The sequence below is a fragment of the Camponotus vicinus genome, unplaced genomic scaffold, assembly GCF_025532165.1.
Source record: "Camponotus vicinus isolate PSW18456_S1 unplaced genomic scaffold, iyCamVici1.0 SCAF_14, whole genome shotgun sequence".
In the NCBI taxonomy this organism is placed as follows: domain Eukaryota; kingdom Metazoa; phylum Arthropoda; class Insecta; order Hymenoptera; family Formicidae; genus Camponotus; species Camponotus vicinus.
Window position 1 is genome coordinate 4483751 of NW_028141950.1, and position 25364 is coordinate 4509114.

At 28.0% G+C, this 25364-nt stretch overlaps 1 protein-coding gene, 1 long non-coding RNA gene and 5 other non-coding genes across 7 annotated transcripts; 3 read left to right on the forward strand and 4 right to left on the reverse strand.

Annotated features, from left to right (window-relative positions):
• The first annotated feature begins 3665 nt into the window (after positions 1 to 3665).
• Positions 3666 to 5648, forward strand: LOC145964999 (uncharacterized). Its single transcript, XR_014436586.1, has 3 exons — positions 3666 to 3998; positions 4345 to 4419; positions 4703 to 5648. It is a non-coding gene; the product is annotated as an uncharacterized LOC145964999 (long non-coding RNA).
• A 4565-nt stretch (positions 5649 to 10213) lies between these two features.
• Positions 10214 to 15121, reverse strand: LOC145964996 (aromatic-L-amino-acid decarboxylase). Its single transcript, XM_083088218.1, has 8 exons — positions 14736 to 15121; positions 14041 to 14274; positions 13353 to 13482; positions 12944 to 13204; positions 12595 to 12712; positions 12034 to 12124; positions 11726 to 11926; positions 10214 to 11490 (listed from the first exon to the last, which is right to left on the reverse strand). The coding sequence occupies exons 1-8, from the start codon at positions 14934 to 14936 to the stop codon at positions 11182 to 11184; spliced, it is 1545 nt and encodes a 514-aa protein (XP_082944344.1). The 5' UTR covers positions 14937 to 15121; the 3' UTR covers positions 10214 to 11181.
• Positions 15122 to 19123: 4002 nt separating this feature from the next.
• On the reverse strand, positions 19124 to 19195 carry Trnap-cgg (transfer RNA proline (anticodon CGG)). Its single transcript has one exon. It is a non-coding gene; the product is annotated as a tRNA-Pro (tRNA).
• A 400-nt stretch (positions 19196 to 19595) lies between these two features.
• On the forward strand, positions 19596 to 19667 carry Trnap-agg (transfer RNA proline (anticodon AGG)). Its single transcript has one exon. It is a non-coding gene; the product is annotated as a tRNA-Pro (tRNA).
• Positions 19668 to 20372: 705 nt separating this feature from the next.
• Trnat-agu (transfer RNA threonine (anticodon AGU)) lies at positions 20373 to 20446 on the reverse strand. Its single transcript has one exon. It is a non-coding gene; the product is annotated as a tRNA-Thr (tRNA).
• A 292-nt stretch (positions 20447 to 20738) lies between these two features.
• Positions 20739 to 20811, reverse strand: Trnaa-agc (transfer RNA alanine (anticodon AGC)). The gene has a single exon. It is a non-coding gene; the product is annotated as a tRNA-Ala (tRNA).
• A 493-nt stretch (positions 20812 to 21304) lies between these two features.
• On the forward strand, positions 21305 to 21425 carry LOC145965853 (U5 spliceosomal RNA). The gene has a single exon (XR_014436841.1). It is a non-coding gene; the product is annotated as a U5 spliceosomal RNA (small nuclear RNA).
• Positions 21426 to 25364: the final 3939 nt, after the last annotated feature.

Below are 25364 nucleotides of genomic sequence, written 5' to 3' on the forward strand. Positions count from 1 at the left end.
ATATTCTTATATGTTTATGTGCCACAGTCTTGAAAAATGTTTCGGTAAAAAAATAATAATAACACGGTCTTTCGATCTAATTCGTTCGGCTCTATTATTATTCGCGCGTCGACACTCAAAGAGTAAAGTAGTGGTATACAAGACGCTCCGTTAAATCCTTTTCTAAACGCGATCGCGATCAATATCGAAAAATTATTTGCTGTATTAAAATACGTAAAATATAATATAATATAATATAATATAATATAAATATGTATTGTTTACGCCAAGGTCGATATTATTGTCTGTTCGTCATCGAAATATTTTACGTACTTTAACATATTTATATTATATTATATTATAATATAAAATATAATATAATATAATACAATATATTTCGATATGACGAACGGACAATAACACGGTGTTCGGCCTTGATGATGTAAACAATAGCGCGCTAGTCATACGGCTTGGTATTATTCATAAAGCGACACTCAAGCAGTAAAGATCGTAGTGCGAAATACGTATATTCTTATATGTTTATGTGCCACAGTCTTGAAAAATGTTTCGGTAAAAAAATAATAATAACACGGTCTTTCGATCTAATTCGTTCGGCTCTATTATTATTCGCGCGTCGACACTCAAAGAGTAAAGTAGTGGTACAAGACGCTCCGTTAAATCCTTTTCTAGACGCGATCCCGATCAATATCGAAAAATTATTTGCTGTGTTAAAATATGTAAAATATAATATAATATAATATGATATAATATAATATAAATATGTATTGTTTACGTCAAGGTCGGTATTATTGTCTGTCCGTCATCGAAATATTTTACGTACTTTAACATATTTATATTATATTATATTATAATATAAAATATAATACAATATAATACAATATATTTCGATATGACGAACGAACAATAACACGGCGTTCGGCCTTAACGATGTAAACAATAGCGCGCTAGTCGTACGACGTACGGCCTTCGTATTATTCATAAAGCGACACTCGAGCAGTAAAGATCGTAGTGCGAAATACGTCGTATATTCTTAAATTAATTATTAATTAAACGATTATTGTATCATGACTTTCAATTATATTAAACTTTCGACTATAATTCGTATTAATATACATGTATTGCATATATATATATATATATATATATATATATATATATATATATATATCAATAATGAAAACAACATTTGTAATGAATTAGTATTTAATTTGATCTCATATAATCGTCGAGCGAATCGTATTTCTCTATCCCTTATACGATATATTAAAGTGCGTCTCTCGTAATTATTCCGCGATCGGGAGTGCCGTGCAAAATGTCTCGCGATCGTTTCTATATATGACTAAATATAATTAATTGTTTGTTCGCGAGTGAATATGAGTGCTATGAGGAAACAGCAAAGGATGAAGAAGAAAGGAGAAGGACATCTGGAAAAGTATCGGACAGTCAGAAAGCAGTGAAAGAGCCTGAAGCAGCCAGAGAGATATACGGTGAGTAATTTATAAAAATTATTTATTATTTATATATATTATTTTGAAAATAGATATATTGCTTATTATTTTTTCATTTTCTCAATAGTATATATAATTCGCTCTAAAAACCACATGATATAATGCATGTATAAAATATTCCAGGTTTTATTTTAACACATTTAAAGTATTTATAATAAAGCATTTATAATATTTTTGTTATTAATTAATACTTTTATATATAAATATTTTAATATTTCATAAAATATTTTTAAAATAATATAATTATTAAAATATTTCATATATGAAAATTAACACATACTCTCTTTATTATTACTCTCTTTATAATTATATTTTCCAAAAATTTATAATAAAAAATACATTTTTTCGTTAGTTTTATATTTAAAGTATTAATATCAAAGATAAATCTTTTTTAAAAGATAAAAAAATTGATCGCGCGTAATAATTAGTTTTACAAAATGAATTATTTTGAGTTTTATAAAGAATAGATCTATAAAAGTATTAATTGATTATATTTGTATTTAATTTTTGACGTATTGATTTAAAAATAGAAGTGTGTGACAAGAATTAAAATTATAAATTATGGTTTTATTGTGATCTTTATAAGAATAATTATTTCTTTAACGATACTTAAAGATTAAGTATGTATTTTATTCGATGTTTTATCATTCAACTTTTTAACAATCTAAATACAATTTATATTATATAATAATTACAACAAATCGATTAATATACATTCTTGATAAACATATTTCTTCGATTATGCTGATCGAGATGCTCTGTGTAATGTTCCTTGTAGTCATTATTTACAAACAATTAGCGGTAGCAAACAGTTCGAATAATTAATTAACTTCACAGTTAAGGATTTATAAATGTGTCAAAGTGGTTATTTATTTACTGAACTAAATATTTCGCACAATTTATTCATTATCAAAGTAGAAATCAAAGCGACGAAAATAGATAATTATTAACTAATATCTCATTGTAATACATTTACAAGTAATAATTATTTTTATTATGATTCTCACATGTACATTTCTTATATTCAAATATAATCTTGCATAATAATAGATCAAATGACTAATAATTAATTTCTGATACAATATTTTAAATGAATTTGAATTGTGATATGTATATCGTATAATTTTATAATATATTTTATAATTTATTCTTTAATTAAAAGATGAATTAATCGGCACTTGAAGCTTGGTTTTTAAAAACATATCTGTATCTTTTTCTTTTTTAATCGAGAAAAAAGAGAGATGCTATAGATAATTTTTCGATTATAAAATAAATTTCACACAAATTATACATTATATTATAAATGTATATAATCCACCCCTCTTTGGGTACACCTTGACGCGGTGGGGTGGCTCAGTACTTGGATGGTGCCTTGAGGTTTATTTTAAATTTTTTTATTTAGGATAAACCTCAAGGAGCCTGAAGGGGAAGCTAAGTACCCAGCACAGCATTGCCACGAGTCGCACAATGGCTCATATGTGGCATTTAATGCGTTGGACGCTTATTGCGTCGTCGACTTTCCGTCGTCGGTGCCGTCAACGTGTCGCGGACGGCGGCGTCTCGTTATCGCGTTTTCGCGTTTAGCTTTCTCGCGTCATCGCGTTTTCGCGCTTCCGCGTTGGACATTTTCGTATAAATCCCAATTTCATTATTTTTAACGAGTCTCTACTTCCGATGCCAACTAACTAGGATTTCGAGTTTGCACACATTGCTATGCAACGTACACTCGTGCTTCGTGCTTCGTCAAGTGATTCGGCTCGAATTAGTTAGAAGTCGATCGATTGTTCGGAATGGTCGTTAATGGGTTCCTTCTCTTTGCTCGTCTACAGCCACACGCACTGCGTGTGTTAACCCTGTCGAGGAGTCGAGTGGATTCCCCTAGGCACGATTTTCGCTCGGTAAAAGGGGTTGCCTCCCCATTTTCTAAATTGCTGAATGTTAGCATTTAAAAAATGTGGGTATCCTCTTCTTTTGCCGTCTACCAGCCTGGTGTAGCCATATCCTGCATTGCGGGAAACTTCGTGTTCCGGGCGAAGCACCTGAAATCGTGCTTAGCGGGTCCAGGTTCGGTACGAGATAGGATAATTATGCGCGAAAAAGAGTTGATGAACTTCATTTTCCTCTATTTCCGTCAATCGTTTCGTCTTCTTTCCGGTTTGGGCTTAGTCCTTGCTCGTTGTATCGTTGCATTCCTGACCTGTTGGCTCAAAGCTGATTCTCATAAGTGAAATGGGATTTTCACTCGTACCGAAACCGGGAGTGCCGTTCAAAGTATATACATATTAAGTATATACATCGCGCGACCAAATAGAAAATTTTTTATCGCATCGAAATAGTGCGGAAACCGTTTAGTATCGCGCGTAAAAGTGCGAAAATAGCGATATAAAAATATCGCTCGTGAATGCGGGAGTGCCGTTAAGTATCGCGCGTCTAACTGAGAGGAGGAGGAGGCCTAGGAGAGGCATCAGGCTCCGGCAGAGCAACCTTCTGGTAAGCAATTTATTTATTTGTAATTATATATTAAATATTAAATATATTTATTATAATTTAAATTGAACAATTAATCGCGTAATTTGATTTTTTATTTATATGATTTAAATAAGAGAGAATTGAAGAAAAAGATTTTTAAATAAAAGCTATAATCTTGTAAAGGTATAACATTATTAAAGAATTATTAATAATGTGGTTTTTTTCTAAAATTTATATAATTATTTTATTAATCTGCTTATTATTATATGGATCGAATATAAAATTCAATATATACAATAATAATTTTTTGAAATATTAATTATTTTGGACGTTATTACAATTTGGATTTTCTATTTGTATGTTATAGATGCAACAACCCAGATGATCTGAGAGGAGGAGCAGGCCTAGGAAAGGCATCCTGCACCAGCGGAACAACCCGATGGTGAATATTATTATTTATATTAATTTTATATAAATAAATTAATTAATTTGATTTATATGAATGATTTAAACATAAAAAAATTGGGCAAAATTTTATAATAATTCTTTCTATAAAAGTTTCTACTTAAAAAAAATTAATTACTTATAAAATTATTTCATATTTATACATCTATTTATAATTGCGTGCATCGGATATAAAATTCAATGAGTCCAATAATAATTTCTTAAAATATTAATTATTTTGAACATTGATATAATTTGCATTTTATATTTGTATGTTACAGACAACGTAGCTTCAATATCAACTCCGCTGTTGCGCATCAGTGCCGGTAAGTAACAACCTTTTATTTTGAAGCAAAGGATTTGTAAATGCATGAAGAAATCCGTTGCTTCTAACTCTCGGTTGGCGGGATAATACGCGTGTAAAAATTAAAGTAAAAGAAAAAATATTTTTAAAATAACAATAGATATAGACATACATGAAATATTTATTTCCATTATATATATCGGCCTTTATAAAACGGTCTTTTTAAAAATAGATTTTTAATTTCTAAATATTTAATCTAAAAGATAAAGATATTTATAAGCAACCCGCCGACCGAGAGTTAAAATGCATGCTAATTATTTTATATATGCATGATAATTTATATTTTGCGATTTCTGACGACTGAATGACGTACGTTAAAATGCGATCGTAATATCGTACGATCGTAAATAAATTATTAGTCGTCAAAATGAATATGGCCAGAAGTAGAGATAACTGGCTTGAAAAATACATATCAATATTGGCAATATTGACCAAAGGATATGTTGCGCGGCTAAGGCTTCCTAAATTTTATCGCGAATTTCCGGTTAGGGCTCCTTAAATTTCTCATTATCGCGGATTTCTAATTAGGGTTCCCCAAATTTCACCTGATCGTGAATTTCTGCTGGTGTAAGCCAGCAAGTAGGGCGGCTAGGGCCGTTAGGTCTTTGTTAGGTCTGTTAAGACTATTAAGTCTGTTAGGGCTGCTAGGACTGTTAGGTTTGTTAAGGCTATTAGGGCATATAAAAATTAAATTTATTTTCAAGAAAAGAAACAACAAAAATATGTTATTTTTAGGGGTCTGTATTAGGCTTGTTAGGGCTATTAGGTCTGTTAGGGTTGTTAGGACTGTTAGATCTGTTAGGGCTATTAGGGCATATAAAAATTAAATTCATTTTCAGGAAAAAAACCATAAAAATATGTTATTTTTGGGGGTATTTTTATATATATAATTTATTTTATGTAAAATTAAATAAATTATATATAAAGAATTGAAATTAATTACAAAAAAAACTATAAATAAAAATAAAAAAATTAATGTATGGAAAATGTAAAAAATGTAACTTAAATACATAATGTACATTTAAGTTGCATTTTATTATACGTATAACATGTATTAAATTTAATATTTTATTTTTTGTAAATTGTATTAATATTTTATTTTATCACTACTAAAAATTGTATTTTCTTAAGAATTATACAATTTTAAATTCAAATGTGAATGTTATTAGTATCTAATATGATAATATTGATTTGATAAAATATTGAGAGAAAAAAGTAATTCAATCTAAATAATTTTTTTTCTAACTTATTTGAATCTATATACATTGATTATCATTGAATAATCATTTCAAATAATAAAAATTTTGCAATTTTCTTATGTTGAGAACTTGATACTAATAGCATCAATTATTAAATTGTATCTAACATTATAATTATATCTATAAATTGTAATTACATTATTTTTTATTTTTCATAATTTTCTTTGCAATTGTATATAAATTATATTCTAGTTGTAATAATGTAAAAGAAATCTATTGTACATTACACGAAATTAGATGAATACGTACAATAACAAAATTTGTTTAATTAACATATTTGATATATTTTATTTGAATATTTGTATTGCAAAATTATTCAAATATTTGGATAGCTTATTTTTTATACCAAAAGATTATTAATAAATTCGAGAAACTTTGGTAATCGCGCAATTACCGTAAAACAATTCTTTTACATAATATAAAGATTATTAAATAAAAGTGAATCAAGAAAAACACGATGTTAACCCAATAATTAGATATTAACTTTTTACTCGTAAAATTTGTCGCGCTTTTAATATTATAGAAACACAAGTATATTCGAAAATAAAATATTGCGAAATATTAAACATTATCGATCACGCGGAAATTAAAATCTGTAAAACAAAATAATTTTCTTTGATTATCGTTTTTAATTAAATGTATTTCGAGAATTTCACATCGCGTTAAATATTTATTGATTACGGTTTATTGATTTACGATTTTATAATAAATTATATTGCAAACAATTGCGTTCTTTTCACGTTTTTGGACGTGATCGCTGTCTCGGCGAAGAAGCCTTATCGCTGTCCCTCATGTCAGGTGGACGCTAGCAAATGCACGGTTTGTACTGGCGAAGAGTCGAAACGATCTTCATTGCGGAGAGTTATTTCTCGTCGGTTTTTGTGGGATCTATCCGCAACGCTTAGTTCGGTGCCTCATTGAAAATTGGAAGTTTCCGTTACAGAGTAGGAATTAAACCCAGGTTTTCTTAGCGGTTCCTGGAAACAATGTTTTTGGCAGTGATTTAACGACAATCACCGTACGTTGTTTGAAATCGAATCACAAAATTCATTAAATATACTTTGAGAGAAGATATATTTTCTCTTTTTGTTAAAAATGTTCTTCCATTAATATCCTTCTATTAATATCAATATTATTTTAATAATGAAAATATTTAATAATAATTCAAAAATGGATATAATAGATAAAATTTACTTTTTCAAATATAAATTTAATTTAATAAGTTTTTGCGCAAACTTTTTTGTGCAAAATTTTTATTATTTGAAAAATTATGGTTACAAACAAGTATATTTTATTAATTAATTTTGAATTAATTTAATTTTGGTTTCTTTTAAGAAATCACTTGCAGGCTCTGGACGTTCCACTATCTCAGTATATTACGTTTATTTTAGATAAGACGAGTGTATATGTATATATAATAAAATACATGTGCGCAAATTGTGATATATTTGCAAAAACCCTTTTTTTGTATTATTCTTAATAATATATTAGGATGATGCATGATATAACATAAAATGTGTGAGTAATTAAAAAATTCGAGACAAATCGAATGGGTACTCTGATATCAGTAAGATGCCTGCAAATTATTATTACGTGTTAACTGTTAAATGCAACAGTAAAATTAATTTCTTGATAATCTTTTATTTGATGTTGCTAAATAATATTCAAATTGATTTTTTTTTAAATCTCGCTGTTATCGGATTTGATTTGTCTCGAGCACATTTGGTACCCTAAAGTTATTACTATTCACACATTTAATCAAGCAACAATAAAAGCGCATGTATTTCATTTTTCCTAAATATACTCGATTGTAACATGTATATAAAAATCATTATATCCAGTCATTTTTTAATAAAAAAAGATATTTCTTAAAATGGAAGAATTGTTTTTTTTCACGCGAATTTTAATCTCATATATTGAAAATGATAATAAGAGTAACAGTCGTTAATTCGCTGCCGAAATCACTGTTATCGGGAGCAATCAGGAAGATCGGGGATTCATTTCTTCCTGTAGCGGGACTTCTGGTGTTTAATGAATCACTTAACTTTTCATTGTGGATCGATTTCGCGAAATCCGAAATAGAAGAAATAAGACAAGTTGAAGTCGCTTTCCACTTTTAGGATCGTTCTTCTCTCTGTCAGATATTAACCAGCGTGTCACTCGGCAGAGGGATTTTGATCTGGTTTAATCGTTGGGCCAGTTATCCTTCATTGAACGTGGTGATAACGCGATTATTTTAAGAATTATTAGAGTTTAGCCTGTTTGCAATTGTCCGTGAAACAAGATTGTATATTTTACTTTTAATCACACAATTTTTTTTACATAAAATTGTATATGAAAATAAATCAAGCATTAAATTCTGCATTCGCGTTTGATTTTTTACGTATATTATAATGCAGATTCCTCGTATACTGTAATTGCAGATCATATGAAATGCGCCTCTAATGTTGCAATATTTTTATTATCACATAAAACGATAATAATTATATTGCATGTGCGCACGTTGTGTCGCGATTATTATAAAAATTATATGGATTGTAATTAAATATTACTATTACTGTCAATTTATTTATTTGTCATGTACATTCGTAAAATTTAAATCGCGATTTTTTTTCTCATTTAATTGTTGGGTAACATCGAAGTTTAGTTTATCTTTTCGCGATAATATTTCTTTTTTAATATTTCTTTTAGAAAACCTTACAAAATGTATTAAAATTCCGGGTACTCTTTCTTATTAAAAAAACATAATCGATAAATTTATGAATGATTTTTTTGGTTGCGATAGATTATCAGTTCTACGCTATTCTCAAAATTTCTAATCAATTTTACATTGTACGTATTTCGGATATATTCGTGTAATATGATAAAATAATTTATGTATGTATTCTATATAACAATTTTGTGTATCATATTACGTATAATGTATTTTTTATTATTGTTATAATTATGTATATTATATACTATATATTTCCAACAAGAGATTTTATGTATTAATAATTTTATGTGTTAGTAGTAATGTAAAACTTTGTACTTTAAAAATTTTATATATTATGTATTATACACACACACACACACATATATTTTGTTATTGTTATAATTATGTATTATATGTACTATGTATTTTCAATTTAATTGTATTTGATTATATATTAAATCAAATTGTATAATTTATATTTTTTAATTCTTTATATTATACTCCGCGTGTATAAAATATTGCATTTTATAAAATATCTTCAGAATGAAATATTATGCAATAAATCGATTTTTATTCAAGATTGATTCTATTGTAATGTTATAAATAACTTTTACACATAGTTTTGTTATAATTTTCATAATATAATTTTAATAGTATAATTTGATGCATAATATTTTATTATAATAATATGTAAGTCCACACACAAGTGCGTTAATGCTCTCAACATCAAATTATCCATATTATTAAAAGTATTTGGATAAATTCGAATATATTTATTTGATGTTGATAGCATCACCAATTAATAAATATAACTATAATTATAATATATATCTTATAATATATTTTTATTTGATTGCAAGTTATATGTAATTATACACTACAATATTTTGTACAATTATATAGTATATATTTTATAAATTCTTTGTATTATATTTTCTATTTGGAAAATTTGAAAAATCTACCTACACCACCTAGACCCTTTTAAAAGAAAATAAAAATAAAATAAAAAAATTTTTCCTCCTCATTGTATCTCCACCTTAAGGGTGAGGAGGTTTGCGTATTCTTATGATCCTAAGAGCTATGCCGGCGGTAACATAATTACCAGTAGGGTCACCCATGCCGGAAAGGTCGAAGGGAAAGAGTCAGACTAAGAGAGATACAATAATTGTGTGTGTGTGTGTGTGTGTGCATATATATATATATATATATATATATATATATATATATATGTATACATATATATATATAATTGTATAATTTATATTTTTTAATTCTTTATATTGTACTCTATATAATATATATTCATATATATATATATATATATATATATATATATATATATATATGTATACATATATATATATAATTGTATAATTTATATTTTTTAATTCTTTATATTGTACTCTATATAATATATATTCATATATATATATATATATATATATATATATATATATATGAATATATATTATATAAATATTTTTTTGAAAAAGGGAGAATAATCAAGAAAAGAGAGAAAAGGAGAACAGAGTGAAACATGAGATAAACTTGTCTCTTAAGAATGCTTGAGGACGAATGGCCACAGAAGAAATTCCGATGGACTTCATAAGAAGAAAGAAGTGCGACAAGAGTTCTTACGATCTTGTGACGAGGGAATACGACAGTTCATTACAATCCGAGGACTAGAAGAAGAGGATGCGTTGAATAGGAATGCATGGTAATTACGAATAAAAAGATAGCTTGCAGTAGTATAAAATTCGTTCATAATAGTAATATTTTGTAATTACTATGTTATATTTTACTACTATGTTATATTTTATAATTTAATACAGTGTATTATATAGAGCATTAAGTATCAAAATTATGCCTATGAAAACTGTAATAAAATAACAAAAATATTTACTATAAACATTTGAACTTTCTTTATATTTTATATGAAGCAAGAATTTGAAATATTTTGCAAAATGTGTATTTTTCGAGCATCTTAATGCTTTATATAATTCTTATAGATTCTTCGGGAGATTTATGATTAATTTAATTTTAAGATTTAAGAAATTTACCCTTATAAATAGTAAATATTCTATGTTATTTATTGTTGTAAATTACTGAAGAGATATCCAAATTTATTATTTATTATTATAATTATTAATATATTTAAAAAAGAAAATTTTAAAAATTCCAATTGAAAGTATAAAAGGAAATGTAACATTTTATAAATCCATTATTTTTAAAATAGCTAGGCTAAGATCTTTATTTTAATTAAGCTTTTGTATACTTTCATATACTTTATTAAAATATTGTATAGTGATGGTTTTTTGAATACTATTCTGGAATGGATAAAAAAAACTGGAGATATATAATACAACATTAAGCGTTATAAATTTGAAATAAAAATATGCAAGTTTCTCAGATGAAATTTTTGGGTAAAATTCTTGAGATTAATTATATTGTTTTTGATATGTTTTGCGAAATTTCCTTTATGGAAAAATTTAGATTTTCTATTTTCGTCGCAATATCATTCGGCGATTTCGCAATGCATTCGACTGATTCTTGATAAGGTTCGCTTTGTAAAATTTCATTTGTCTGACTACTTATTTCGTTCCACGAGAAAACGATATCCTCTTCTCGACATAATCGAGAACAAACAACAAATCGGGCGATAAGTTTTTCTTGATATGTACCGGCGATGAGATAAACTTGTCTCCTAGCTGTTAGACGATCTAATAGTTTTTTTGTCAAACTGTTGTCACCCTAAAATAAGAGTAATTTTCTTGCAAAAATTTTCGTAATAATTCAAATAATATAAGTTTATTATAAAAATTATAATAATGTTATCAAAAAAAGATATTTAACTATCATGATATAATTGTGTGTATATGAATTATGTGAATTAATTAGTTATTTCTCAAAAACCGATTAATTTTAAAATAATTTTTCAATTCATGATTTTTAATGAAAAATCAGTGATTCAATTAATTAAAATTACCTTGATACGGAAACAGACGAGACCCATAACTGCGTCCGTAACAATTTCGAATCTATTGTCTGATCTGAGATATTTCTCAAAAAGCTGTGCTAATTTGATAGTATGTCTAATGTGCTTTCGAAGTCCTTCCACTCCATAAAGTCGCATGACGAACCACAATTTTAAGGATCGGAATCGGCGACCCAAAGGAATCCCCCAATTCTGTAAAAGATTCAAGAATGAAAAATATATTTATATTAATATAAAAAGTAGTCTATTTCTGAAGAAAACATATTTTCTATATATAAGCACAGTATACAAAATCTTACTCTGTAATCGGGTGCGAGTCCTTCTTTATCGTGAGCTAGATATATTCTGTCCACACTAAACGCTTCTATAAGTCGTCTCGAATCTTTAACCCTAAAAGCAATAAAAAAATATAGAATAATAATATATTAATTTTATATAATAAAATATATTAACTTACTTTGTACATCATAATAAAATGCTAATTTCACTCAAAATTTTTTATTTTAATTTTACTTTAACAAATTTAAAATGTGCTTTTATTTTCAATTTCAAAATTTGCAAATGTTGTCTTTTTTAAATCTTAATATTACATTATATACATATATGTAATATTTATATATATGTATATATATATATATATATAAAATTTCTTAAATTAAATTTCTATTAAAGTTTATACAAATTTAACTAAAAATTAAAAATTAGTAATTTATTTACTAAAAAGAAGTGTGATAGAGAACTCTATATAAAGATTTAAGAAGTCTTTTTCAGATATGTGTATAATGTATATAATACTTTATTACATATATATAATTATATTATACATATAAATAATGTAATTGAGAGACTATAATACACACCACATTACTGAAGCGTCGAAATTGGTGAGCAACCATTTGTGAGCATTTACATTAAATGAATCTGCATATTGAACACCGGACATTAAATGACGAAACTCCGGACAAATAAATGCTGCACCTATAGCAATGTAATTGAGAAAAATTTTTGTTAGAATATTTTTTTATAATCAATACAAACAATCAATCTTAACTTAATAATTAATTGAATAGAACACTTAATTCTCTTTCTCATTAATAATATTTTACCAATGATTTGAAATGATTGTAATGTATTAGATGTATCGAGTATAAATATATGTGGATGCTAATAAGAAAAAGATGTAAGAAAAACATTGTCGCGAGCATTTACCTGCATAAGCAGCATCTATATGAAGCCAGATATTATATTCTTTGCATATAGGTCCTATCTCATCAAGCTTATCAAAAGCACAAGTGCCAGTAGTTCCTAAAGTAGCAACGACGTAACATGGAATAAGGCCTTTCTCCAAATCATCCTGTATCGCTTTCTTCAAAGTTTCACTACGTAGAGAGCACTTGTTGTCCACTGGCAACAGCCTTATTAGCATTGATCCTAAAATTCCTGCCTTTTCCACCGAAGAATTCGACTGATCTAGAATTTTGCAGAGAAATATGAATAAATCGAAATTAAATTACTATTATTTAATAATAAATATGTTGATAAACGATTTTAAAGTACAAACTAAAAATGTTCAATTAAAATTGATCATAAAAATTTTATAGGATAGTGGAATATTTACTAGAAGTATATGCGACTAATTTAGTCTTAATGATATCCTCGTTCAGTTCTGGATGAAGAATTTTCATTTGTCGCGTTGTATATTCTTTCGCGGCCAATAGACATATGAATGTACATTCACTTGCTGATCCCTGTAAAATTAATAAACTTAATAAAATAATTAATCACAAATGTATATCCAAGGGACAAATTCAATTAACTATATTATAATATTTTTATTAAAATACTTTTATTACAATACATTAAAGTTAACAGAAAAATATTACAAGTCATCCAAAAATGTCTTGTAACTTTTGTATTATAATGTTTTTTTATATTTAACAATCAAAATATGGCAAATAATTTATTGAAAAATATTAAATAAATTATATTACAGTTATTAAAAATTATTAAATTCATTTGAGTTTAATATATATTCAATCTGGTGATGTGTATAACGACTTATAGATTTAAGAATGATCCTTATTTAGAATATGCGAAAAGTTTTCGTTTTAAATCCTGGATCAGCCTATTTTTTCGTAATATGCATCGTTAAAATTTAAAAAACTAAATTCCTTTATATATATGGTAGATTAAAAATATCAATCTAATTTAATTTGTTTATCCAGGATCTTGTTACTTTCATTGTGAACTACTAATGTGCATAATCTATATGTAATACATATGTATTATTTCTATATCGCGATTACCTGTATGACTCCTCCGCCTGTTCCATTGCTATGGTTCAAAAATTCATTAGGCAATCCTAATAGTTTACCAAGCCAATTACACGTGATAACTTCGAGTTCCGTACAAGCTGGAGATGCTATCCAGCTGAAGCCGATACAGCTAATCGCGCTACTTAAAATTTCGGCTACAATAGCCGGATAAGAATTAGCTGTTGGATAGAATGCATGAAAATGCGGCGAATTCCAATGCGTTACCTGCACAAAAATAAAAATAAAAATAAAAATGATAAAATTATTTTTTTTCTCATTATGACGGAAAATATCAGAAGAAATAAATACCATATGTTATTTTAATAATTATCATTTGATAGAAATTAAATAGAAATAATAATTTAATAGAAATAGAAAATTTATGTATTACTTAAAACAATTAGATTATGAGAAATAGAAAGAGATAAAGAGAAGGAATATATTTATTTTTATTATATTATAATTTAAAGAAAGAATATATAACGAACACACAAAAAACACTAAAAACTAAATATTTATCTTAAATTTATTCAGTTTATTGTGATTTTTATTTATACACAAATATGTTAGAAGAAATTATTTTTTTCTAATTAACATACTATTGTATTGAAATATTTTTACAATTAAAGAAAAATAGGAAACTAATTAAAAAATAATTAAAGAAAAGTAGAAGTTTAAAAACTTACACCTGGCATAATATATTGCTCCATATCATCAAGCACTTTTTGCCAGCTTTCGGAATATTCCGGTGCTGCTTCTGGCAACAATTTTTGCAAATACCCTGGTTCTACATCAGGTAGTACGTTTCTATTTCTCAAAGTCAAATTGTAATCGGCAACAAAGTCGATTGTCGCCTTGGCAAATTCCACAAATTCTGGTGTGTCCATATTTTATAAATTGCAGAATCATGCAGTATTAAATTCGCAGTAAACCACTGACATCTGAATAGACGGAGCCTTTTGAGATAACTTATAAAGGAAGGAGTGTATGAACTTCGATTAATTCCGTCAACGTTCGATTATATTCGGTACAATTTTATATGATGATTCCATTGACATCACCGATTCTCAACCAGATCTTCACAGAAATATTTAAAGAGTGTTTATTTATTCAGATGTCAATGCTGTAAACAGGAAAACTGAAAAAATGTTTATTTGAATTCAATTATTTTAAATGGAAACAAATAATTAAAGCGATAATAATAGGGAAGGCTTGTTTAAGACTAAGAATAACGCAGGTGGTATAGCGTGTTTTATAAATCTATAAATCTTTAAAAAGAAAAACAATTGATTAAAGGAAAAACAATTGATTAAAGTAATAAAGTTTTAACTTTTAATTTTTTTCACTAAAACTTTAAGTAATTAATTAATAAATTTACATATAGAGCGTGGCTAGAATGTAATGTAGGCAGATTACATAAATGATTTATACGATACGTATGGTTTTATAATAACTGTTAATATTACTTCATTTTGGCTTAAACTTCTTTATCATAATATATGCAATTTTTAAAATTTTAGAGATATGTAATGCCATATAAATACATACACATCTCTCTTTCCAATATAAAACTTTTATAAATATTGTCCCTAGTTAACGAAACAGGAAATTGCAAATAAGAAAATCGCAAATAAAAGTAATTTTTATTTTTTATATAAGTTAGTATATATATTATAAACACACAAAATGTTTTATAGAATGATTTTCTAAGAAAAGGATTCTTCATATAAAACGTAAAAATCTTTTCATAAAACTTTGTTTTGTTTTTATTTTAAGCAATAGAATTTTTAGCATTAAATTTTATATATTTTAAAAGTATTTTATAATATTCTTAATATCTCTAAATATTTTTGCTCTTAACGCTCGTTGAGAATATTTATTTCACTTTTATTTATATAAATTATTGTTAAATTCGTACCTATATGATATTACGCGTAATATATCGAAGACAACAATGAATATTTCACTTTGTGTGCGAATAACACTTTTATAAACATTGTCGTTTAAGCAGCAATTTTTCACTCAAATTTGAAATTCGTATCTCGTTGAATTGAACACATTTAACACGCAAGACTTCAAAGATAAATCCGTACGATATTTCAGACGGACGTGCGAACCGGTCGACGATTCAATGGTCTTTTCAGTCGGATACTGTCCCCTAACGTTAAATACCGCCACTCAGAAAACTTTCACTTGCTTTCTCCATAATTAGACGAAATTATTGATGCTTTTGCTGACCGCAAAAGAAATTTTTTTTAATGTTCTGAAAGCAATCTTGCGGTCAACTAATATATTCTTTTTTTATTTGAACGATTCTTGTGCATAAACTGTTAATTTATATTATAGTTTAATTATTCCCAATAAACACATGATGGAATATTAAACATTTATTAAACGTAAAGTTAGTATAAATGTGATATAAGTATATCAGATAAACGTTTTAATTTTTATGGTTTTTATACAATCGTATAATATACGATAATGATATCCGTTTTTATTACATTTGCATAAAATAAAACGGATTTTATGCGTTGAAAAATATTATATAAGAATACAAAAAGAACCGTTTAATTTCTAGAATGTATCTGCGTCTATTTTATTTCTTAAAATAGTATATTTATATAATCGAAGAAACGTTTATTGAAAACGTATATAATTTATGAGAAAAATCTCATTTATAAATGTTTACAAAATTCTATTCTATAAATTCTATTCTATCAAATTCTATTCTATAATCTAAGTCTTTAAAACGTTAATAAATTGTTGCACGAATAATATATACACACCTGATTTTACAACTAAAATATTATACGACTAATAAACATATTTTATTATTATATATATTTGACCATATTTTGAGTTAAATATATATAATAATAAAATGTTTATTAATCGTATAATATTTTAGTTGTAAAATCAGGTGTGTATATATTATTCGTGCAACAATTATTATTTATTAACATTTTATAGACTTAGATTATCCCATTTATAGAATAGAATTTTGTAAACATTTATAAATGAGATTTTTCTCATAAATTATATACGTTTTCAATAAACGTTTCTTCGACATCTTACATAAATATACTATTTTAAGAAATAAAATAGACGCAGATACATTCTAGAAATAAAACGTTTTTTTTCGTATTCTTATATAAATTTTTCAACGCATAAAATCCGTATTATTTTTTGCAAACGTAATAAAAACGGATATCATTATCGTATATTATACGATTGTATAAAAACCATAAAAATGATACATTTTCAACATTTATAATCAGTGCCGTGCCTAGGTAGTTTAGCGCCCGGGGCGAGCTAGTTCTTTAGCGCCCTTTGAATAAAAGTGACGTCAAAAAATAAGTGCGCATTTGTTCGGATTTATGAAGGAAATAAAAGAATATAAGTTTATAATAATTTATATAATTTTAAAGTACAAAGCTGAACAGTAATAATCACAACGACAATCATGATTGCAGACATGAACGAGCAACAATGTAAGTTACATTTCTTCAGAGGCGCATATATTAGCGACGTCGTTTCAAGTGCACCGCGCTCGGATATTATAGCGATAACAACGCATCGCACACATACAAAATATTTTTTATATTATCACAATATTGTAATGCATATTAGCTTTCAAAATTTCATCTGCACTTGCCCTTCAAAATTTGCGCCCTGGGCAAGGGCCCCGCTCGCCCCTGTCTTGGCACGGCACTGTTTATAATAATTACACGAACTTCCTTTTATAAACGTATCAAGATATATATATGTATTGCATTATATATACAAAAATTATCTCTATACTTATTATATTATAGTAAACAATCAAGTTTTGAAGTAAATTAGTCTATAATAATACTAATTTTTTTATTAATTAAATAACATATCTAAAAAATAAAAGAAAATTACGATTGAAATTTGTTATTATTTTATTTTATATTTAGTGACATATATTCTTTGCACTAAATCTCATTACTTTTATTATTATTGTAGCTATACAAGGTGTCCCATTTTAACTTACACAGCACAATATTTCGGAAACTAAGATTTATCGACAAAAATGTTTCAAACAAAAGTTATAATGTTTCAAAATATCTTTTTACTGATTTTATTACTTTGATCTTGGGTAGAGTTGTTAAAGTCAGGGCAAAATTATCTTAAATTTTTAAATGGAATCATATTTTTTTAATGTAAATTGATTACCCTATCCAAGGTCAAAGTGATAAGATCAATAAATAGATATTTTTAAATCCTACAACTTTTGTTTGAAACATTTTCTTCGATGAAGCTTAATCTTCGAGATATTTTGTTGTGTAAGTTAAAATGGGACAACCTGTATAATTGTATGTAATACGTTTATTTAAAAAAAAATCATTTAAAAGTATAATAAAGATAACGTATTTTAAATAGTCATTGCAATACATATTTTAAATAGTAATTAGAATACGTATTTTAAATAGTCATTGCAATACATATTTTAAATAGTCATTACAATACGTATTTTAAATAGTCATTACAATACGTATTTTAAATAGTCATTGTAATAGTCATTGTTGTATAAGTTTATATAGGTACTCGTAATTCGTAAAAATTATGTATTCATAAAACGTAGTTTATTAGTTTATCAAATACGATTTTAATTGGTTTGAGAATAGCATTAAAAAACGAATAAATATAGTTTATGACAACGTATATCAGTCGGACATCACAATTAAAATTATACGCAATTGATAGACGTTAAATCTATCACATTTAGACCTCCCGTAAATACTTGATTTAAACGTATAATATACCATTATGTGTTTATTAGGTTGTTAATTTACTAATTGTTACATAATATATTTGATGATAATATTTAATTCATTTTTTAAAATAATGTGACTGTTTAAATACGATGCTTATAATTGTAATTGGCGATTATTTATTGAGCATAATCATATGAATTGTTTTGTCAAAATATGATGAATAATGTAAGAAACAACATTCGTTTTGTTTTCAAAACTATAATAATCGAAGTAAGTTAATTTTTAACAAAAATCAAGGAAGCAATAGTATAATGCAAAAAGTAAGAGTTTTTGGGCTCGTCCGGGATTTGAACCCGGGACCTCTCGCACCCGAAGCGAGAATCATACCCCTAGACCAACGAGCCGCATGAAAAATTTTTTCCTTTTGATCCTCGACATGATCATTATATCACTTTAAAGCACTTATAAAAAATTAATATTATAAAAAAATTTAATACAGAGATGTAACCATTCAAAATTATGCATGCGTATGATGTTGGCTACTTAATTCGTATTTTATTTTTAAAATTCTTTTGAAAGGAAGGCATTGTATAAAAATAATAAGATTTTATATTATATTAAATATGTAATAATATATTTCGTTTCTTATTTTTTGTTAATAAATAAGAGACTTTTAAAATGAGTTTACAGACAGATGCATTTTAATCCTTCTATAGTTGTATATAACCACATAAGTAATATAATCAAGAAATTATTTTTAAGAATTCTGGATGACCATCGTTATGAAAGTAAGAAATTTATCGTGGCTCGTTGGTCTAGGGGTATGATTCTCGCTTAGGGTGCGAGAGGTCCCGGGTTCAAATCCCGGACGAGCCCAATCTTTTGTTATTTTAAACGATTTTTTATAATCATTGTGGTTTTCAATTTTGCGATTGAAGATATATTTTACATTTTATATAATTGAAGTTTATAAGTTCTCTCCAGTTTTAGTGCTATATAATAGCATCACATTGTGTAAATTTAATTTATATTACGCTCAAGTAATTAACAAATATTGCATGGTGTATTTGTATTGCTTTTAACTTATTTGAAAAAAACTAATATATTTATATTCTTCTTAATGATATTTTTATTTAAACATTAAAATTATAATCAATACAAATAATATTTAAAGGCAAAAGTTAATTTGTATTAGTATGGTACAAATAGAAAGTAAGACAGCAATACAAATAGAAAGCAGAGAAAGATGTGACACTTTCAAGTTTCCTCTTTAAGACTCTGCTCGTGTGACTATTAAAAATTTCTTATTAAATAACTATAAGTAAAAAAAAATAATAAATGTATACTATGAAACTTAATTTATTTGGAATTATATTGGGCTATCATATGATTAAAGATATAATGAGAAAGTGATATATATCTAATAAATAGATCTAATAAATAGTTAAAATTTTGAAAAATAATTACTAATTATATGGTCTCTTATTTGTACATGTTTAATATTTTAATTATTTAAAAAATAGAGTAAAATAATATTTCTTAAAATAAAAAATAATCACTCCGCAAACTTTACTGCGAATGAGGCCCCGGAGGGATTCGAACCCTCGATCTCCTGTTTACTAGACAGGCGCTTTAACCAACTAAGCCACGGCGCCTGTGTGTAAGGGAGTAATATTAATAAGTAGATAAACTTGCACAGCATAATATTTGCATAATTGGCATATTTAAATTTCTAAATAATTGTATATTTAGATATCAATATCCTGAATTTTCTGTTGCATTACTTTCAATAAATCTTTTAAATAAAAATAATTAATATATTTACTTATGAAAATATCAATAAATACATTGTTATTAGAATTAAATTCAAAAAATATTCTTTTTTATTGTTCTTGCTTTTTTCTTTTATTGTAATGATTTGTTAGGTGTGACAGGAAGCAAAAATTTTGGAGGCGCCGGGTATCGATCCCGGTACCTCTCGCATGCTAAGCGAGCGCTCTACCATCTGAGCTACGCCCCCTTCGATGATAACGCCTGTAAAAATGAATATTTGAATAGATATTCAATGTGTCGTATATACATTTTTGTCAAATATAAAAATACTAAAGATTAATCTAAAAGAAGATTTGCATGAATATTTAAATAAGACAATAGCTCAAAGAAGTGATTAAAAAGATTAAGAAATTGACAATTTATAATTTATAGAACATGAAAAAGAATAAAAATTCTTATTTAATTATATCTTTATTAAAAAAAGGACAATGCACAAAGAGAAAGATATTTATTTTTAATATTTATACTTTTAAAATAATTGCAAAGACTATATATAAATTGCAAGAGAAGGAAATACATGAGATACAGTAAGTCATCTGGGGAGACAAACCGGTCGAACGAGTCATGTGCTTTTGGGCACGTCATCTGTAATATTAGCGCTGACCACTAGGTGGCTAAATTTTCGCGTAAGTAGAAATCATCTTCGTATGCTATAAGAGACCGAGGCTGAGCACACTTCGTTACTCTGGTTTCCCTTCAATTCACGCATAAATCTTTCGCCTTTTACTAAAGATTTCCGTGGAGGGGAACAATTGATGAGTCTATAGACCAATTTTTTGTGTACCCAACGCAAGTTGGGTCGTAAGGTAATTTCAAACAGAAAATATTCTCATGGATTTCTTACTTCTACACTATTAAAGTCTGAAGAAAAGAAATTCAAATATTCTTTCTCCCTTGATTTTTAGGTATCTTTGTTTACTAAAAAATTCACGAGCTGCATTTGTGAAGTCGATTCTCTGTAATTTGTTTGAGTGATGTTACGATTAAGAAAAGTAGGCTAAAAGTGAATGTTGAACTAAAAAAGTAGCAGATTCTATATATTTTCATTATATGTAAAAAACAATTATTACTTTCGATTAACGCGCATGTAATGGCAGCAATCTAGAATTGTTCACGAACTAAAACGGATTCAGAAACATATAGATACTTCAAGGTAGGCGAGAGACGTAGACTTTTTAAATGAAAAATTTAATAAATATATTTAAAATTCCTGTTGAATTAAATTCCTACATTTATAAATTTTTAAAGAAAAAATTGTTTATATATTGAATTTGTTATAGAGATACGATTTTTTTTCTTGCTATGTTATATACATAAAATCAATAATTAATGATAGATACTTTCCAACTCTTTAACTGCGGCACACTTCAAGTGATAACGATCAGCTGTAGTAATAGTCGCGAGTCGGTCGTGTGAGATGCATGTGTGTAATATTCGTATAAAAATTACTTTTACATATTATATTCAGTTTCAATCTTTTTCTCTCAAGACGCTGATATTCAGCATTAATTGTTGGTAAGCAATGTTTAACAATAAAGACATTATATGAATGATTATTTTCTCAAATATAATCATTCTTCGCAGCTAAAGAGTTAATCGTATCTTGAATATTTTTTATTACGATTTTATATTTGATATTGGATTATTAAATGAAGAATGCAAGACAGGAGATTGTAAAATTATTTAAATTATTTTATAAGTATTTTTATTTCCTGTTCAACCGATCGGTACACGAATTTTGTAATGTAATTACCTGCTTGCTACTAGATGGCAGTAGTGTGTCAGTTTTTCGTACAAATCTCAGTTCTTTCGCAAGGCACAGTATTAAATTAACAACAGTGAGACGCAGTTGTTTTTGTCAGAAATATACATATTGTTGTAGCAGCTGCGACTTCCTTGCATAAAGGTATTTTCAGTCATTTGTCATATTATCTTTTAGTACTTTAAATTCACATTTTATCAATCTTTTTCGAGATATGAAATGGCTGTATAAATTTATAAAGAATTTGAGCGCGCGATCACACTTTCTGTCCCCCATTGCAATACATAGTTTAATATTTAGAAAGATCATACGGAAATCATAAGGGAATTAATTGGACAAATACGTAAAGAAGGAAATTTTTAACTTCCTGAAAATCGAGATACACGATTCATCGATGATAATGCAAGCGCAAGAATTAACGGGAATCGCGCGAATGTTTTGGTTAGAAATATGCAAGGCCGCTACTAGATGGCAGTAGTGTGTCAGTTTTTCGTACAAATCTCAGTTCTTTCGTAAAGCACAGTATTAAATTAACAATAGTAAGACGCGGTTGTTTTCGACAGAAATATACATTTTGTTGTAGCAGCTGCGACTTCCTTGCATAAAGGTATTTTCAGTTATTTGTCATATTACTTTGTAGTACTTTGAGTTCACATTTTATCAATCTCTTTCGAGATATAGAAAAATGGCTGTATAAATTTATAAAGAATTCGCGCGCGCGATCCCACTTTTTGTCCTCCATTGCAATAGTTTATAATATTTAGAAAGATCATACACGATAAGGGAATTAATTTGACAAATACGTAAAGAAGGAAATTTTTATCTTCCTGAAAAATCGAGATGCGCGATTCATCGATGATAATGCAAGCGCAGGAACGGGAATCGCGCGATTGTTTTGGTTAGAAAGATGCGAGGACGCGCAAGGATGTTGCTCGCGGAGCTTCCGATGTCTCTAACAGCGGGGGGTCTCCCTCGATTGAAAAAGGGACAGCCGATAACGGCGCGAAGGGTAGATGAAATGGAGGTTCGTTTACCCCCCGGCATGGAAGAGTCACCCCGTCCTCATCGATCCTCATCCTCTCCGCCTTCTCTCCTTTCCCCAATATTTTCCTCATCCTTTCCCTCGACTATTGTCGCTGCTCTTCCATCCCTTCGTCTCCCTCCGCTGTCTCTCTCTCTCTCTCTCTCTCTCTCTCTCTCTCTCTCTCTCTCTCTCTCTCTCTCTCACTCATCGCGCCCTCCCCTCCTGTTCCCTAACGTTCGCCCTTTAAGCCTTCGCTTACGCGTTTCTTCCCATCCTCTCTCCCTCTCCCTCCACCCCCGTACTCTTTCCTTTCCGCTGCCTTGTCGGCCTCGCGAAGAAGTTCACTTTCGCGAAAAAAAGGGAAAAAGGCGCGAAAAATCGATGCGTGACGTCGATTGGCCACACACCGCCGGGCTTGTGCCAACATTCGTCCGCGGCGCGCTCATGGGCGTGGCTTAAAGATGAGCTCTCGCTGTGTCATCGCTTATATTGATCCTATACCACTTGGTGTGTACATACGCAGTGCTCACCGACACGCTGCACCCACACGAGAGACGCATGGTGCGCGAGCCTCGCATGCGTATGTATGTACGTGGGCGCGATGCGTCCGCAGACGCGATCGCGAACGGTGCATATCGCGGCACCTGCAGCGCGTGCATTATGTGTGCGAGATGTATACAGGGTGGCTTGGAAAAGATGGGGATCGATCCTCTTGTCTGATGTAATCTTGATGACTTTTATGTTAAGTGTCAAATTTTTATTATCTTGCGAAAGAATTTCAAATCTCCGGTTCCTAGTAAATACTTTGTTCTTCTTTTATATATATATATATATATATAAATGTGGTAATTGATACGCGATACATTTTGTCTACTTCAATCTGAAGGATTGAATTCACTGGAATTGTATTTGAAACAGTTTTAATATAAATAACGAGATATGATGTCAATTATATATGAGATTAACATTTAAAAAACGAGAAGAGAAACATTAAATAGGAATGTTAAATTGTGTAGCATTTTTGCTAAAGAATCTCAAGTTTTGTTTTATTAAATCTTATTAATTTTTCTACTTAATTCTCATTTTTTTTTAAATCACCCTGTATACGCGCAACACGATCCATGTGCACGTATATGTACATTGTAGTTACGTGTGAAGAAATAGCAAATACATATAAAATAACATTCGCATGTTTTGCATAATGGACATGTGAGCATGTGTCGAAACTTTACAAAAAAAAGAAATTGCGCTAATTTAATTCCTAGGAAAGAGATTCTTATGCGAATTTCACGCGTATTTCTTCATGATGCGAATGCATTTGCAATAAATTCTCGAAAGCAACTGGCGAGAGCCATGTTTTGTCTGAGCTTATAACTATAAAAATAGAAAAATGCATTTATAAAGATACTTTCTTAATTTATTCAAAAGATTTTTTTATATAATTAATACATGTCTCGATAATTAATAAATTAATAATTCTTTATAAAATTATGTAATAGTCAGAAACACATAATCTAAATAGAAATTTTGTTATTTATCAATTGACTACTTATCGTGATTATTGTTTTTATTATGGTAGTATATTTTGTGCATAATAATAATCAAATAATCAAATAATATTTTAAAAAATAGAATAGTGGTGAAAAGGTATGCTAATAATGCAAAAAGAGATCTTCTAGTGCATAAATCTTTGATTGAATTCTGAATTATCGAATTGCGGAATTTCGAGGTCGATAGAACCGAAGGCTGTGCAAGAGAAATTCGTGATTAATTTATCTAGATACCCGCGTCATAATGGATGACATATACATTTAGGTTAATGGTGCCAGCTGGTTTGATGCCAGATAGATATATCGTAAGAATTACGCGAGGGTAAGAGAGCTCTCCGGTTATTTTAAATAGCTCTGCATAATCGCGACGAATATGGCAAACATATGTTTATTGCTTGATTGCT

What these genes read in the sequence shown, in the direction of transcription:
- LOC145964996 (XM_083088218.1), bottom strand. Translation starts at nt 14,936, where the DNA reads ATGGACACACCAGAATTTGTGGAATTTGCCAAGGCGACAATCGACTTT. An exon ending in TATAGATGCTGCTTATGCAG is followed by an intron (nt 12,713 to 12,943) that starts GTAAATGCTCGC and finishes ACATTGCTATAG; the next exon opens with GTGCAGCATTTATTTGTCCG. An exon ending in TCGTCTGTTTCCGTATCAAG is followed by an intron (nt 11,491 to 11,725) that starts GTAATTTTAATT and finishes CTCTTATTTTAG; the next exon opens with GGTGACAACAGTTTGACAAA.